The following is a 2,237-nucleotide window of genomic DNA, read 5'->3' as shown; positions in this document are numbered from 1 at the left end:
CCTGAAGACACGTCAAATGCACACTTTTCGGGATTTAACTTCATATTGAACTTGCGGAAAATTTGAAAAGTATATGACAAATGTTGGATATGATCCCCCGATTGTGTTGACTTTACTAGCATGTCATCGATGTAGACTTCCATAGTTTTTCTCAGGTGTTCTTGAAACATTTTTGTTACTAACCTCTAGTACGTGGCTCCGACATTCTTTGGGCCGAAAGGCATGACTTTATAACAATAAGTCCCCATGTTTGTAATAAAGGAGGTTTTTTCCTCATCTAAAGGATCCATTTTTATCTGATTATACCTGAATAGGCATCTAAAAACTCAACAATTAATGTCATGTAGTAGCATCAATTAGTTGATCTATATGCGGTAAAGGAAAAGAGTTTTTAGGACAAGCTTTATTCAAGTCAGTATAATCTACACAAACTCGCCATTTCCCATTCTTTTTTGGTATCACTATAGTATTAGTTAGCCAATTAGGATATTTTACCTCTCATATAGACCCGATTTTTAAAAGTTTTTGTACATCATCTTGAATCACCTGATTTTTGAAGGATCCTTGCTTCCTTTTCTTTTGTTTGACGGGTGGATATGATGGATCTTCATTTAGTTTATGGGTCATCACCTCCGGTGGTATACCTATCATATCTGAATGCGACCAAGCAAAGTAGTATGCATTAGCTTTTAGGAATTCAATTAACTTACCTTTCATTTCTGCACTCAGGTTGGTTCCGATGTAAACTTTTCTATCCGACCAATGTATAAACAGTAGCACTGCTTCGAGTTCTTATATTATTGTTTTGATGTTTTCATTCTCTTCTAGCTCTTGAATGATATCAGGCCTTGAACCTATATCCATTTGCCCATCTCCAGTTGAGGTTTGTGCTACTAAATCCTCAACTGAATTCTGTAATTGTTATTTTTTTATGCAATATCGTTCTTTATGCTCGAATCTGCCACTGTATTGATACTTCTAGAAGCCTGTTGATTACCATGGATTTGTTAATCCACCATTGTGAAGGGAACTTAATAACCTGATGTAAAGTAGACGGAACAACGTCCATATCATGAATCCAAGGTCTGCCGAGAATCATATTATACCCCATATCTGTATCTACCACTTGAAATTTTGTATCTTTGACAACTCCTTCTGTAAATGTAGTAAGCATTATTTCCCCTTTTGTAACAATGTTTGAATTGTCGAATCTAGATAAGGTACGTGCTTTGGGCACCATTTTGTCATCAGCTTGCATCTCGTTTACCACTATTAAAAGAATGATATTTACGAAGCTACCTGGATCAATCAAAATGTGTTTCACATTAGTATCATGCACAAGTAAATATATTACCAGTGAATCGTTGTAAGGGATCATCACGCCATCTGCGCCTACATCATCAAACGTTATGTTGTCCTTTTCCAAAACTTTGCGAACTCGCTTTTTGTGGGTAACCGTGACTTTTGATGTCTTTTTTGCAGCCGTATATGTCACACCGTTGACCTCCTCTCCTATGTTTATCACATTAATCGTTCTCTTTGGTGACGGAGGTTTTGGTGGCTCTTGTCTATTCTCCATATATGTTTGCTTACCCTTCTCACTAAACAAATCGGTTAAATAACCTTGTTTTAACAAATGCTCTATTTCACCTTGTAGCAATCTGTAATCTGCTGTTTTATGACCATGGTCGTTATGAAACTCGCACCAGAAATCTGGATTTCTTCTGTTAGGGTTCGATATCATTTCTTTTGGTCACCGTACCTTATCTCCCATACTTCTTAAAATAGCTACCAACTCAGAAGCGCTAACATTGAAACTGTAATCACCAATATTTGCCTTTGTATTAACATTGCTATCCCGTATATCTGTCTCTTTTCCAAACTTGGATGAAGAACCCGCATCTCTACCTCTTGATCCAGAACCGTACGTCGGGTTTTCTTATTTATAATGTGAATCTCGTCCTGCTGGTCCCATGTAAGGTTCATATCTGTTCTTACCGGACATTTTTCCAGTTTTTGGTCGCCTCAAACTTGTTCTTTCATCTCCTCATGACTGGGTGATGGTGTTTCCTTCTATACGCAGCTTCGTATTGTACCTGTTGAACATCATTCCAAGTTAGCAGGGAATTCTCGTAAGCTTTAGTTGAGCCTCCTCATGGCTTCTAAGCTTTTTTCATTTAAATTACTTGCAAATGCCATGGCCGCCCAGTTATCAAGTATATGCGGTAACATCATTC

The 2,237-nt window shown here is 37.5% G+C and overlaps 1 protein-coding gene across 1 annotated transcript; it reads right to left on the bottom strand.

Annotated features, from left to right (window-relative positions):
• Positions 1-946: 946 nt before the first annotated feature.
• On the bottom strand, positions 947-1,744 carry LOC107826908 (uncharacterized). The gene has a single exon (XM_016653952.1). It carries the CDS (start codon positions 1,742-1,744, stop codon positions 947-949), a length of 798 nt encoding a protein of 265 aa, XP_016509438.1.
• Between the last annotated feature and the right edge of the window lie 493 nt (positions 1,745-2,237).

The sequence above is a fragment of the Nicotiana tabacum genome, chromosome 6, assembly GCF_000715075.1.
Source record: "Nicotiana tabacum cultivar K326 chromosome 6, ASM71507v2, whole genome shotgun sequence".
Classification (NCBI taxonomy): Eukaryota; Viridiplantae; Streptophyta; class Magnoliopsida; order Solanales; family Solanaceae; genus Nicotiana; species Nicotiana tabacum.
This window is presented reverse-complemented; position numbering and strand designations above follow the sequence as displayed.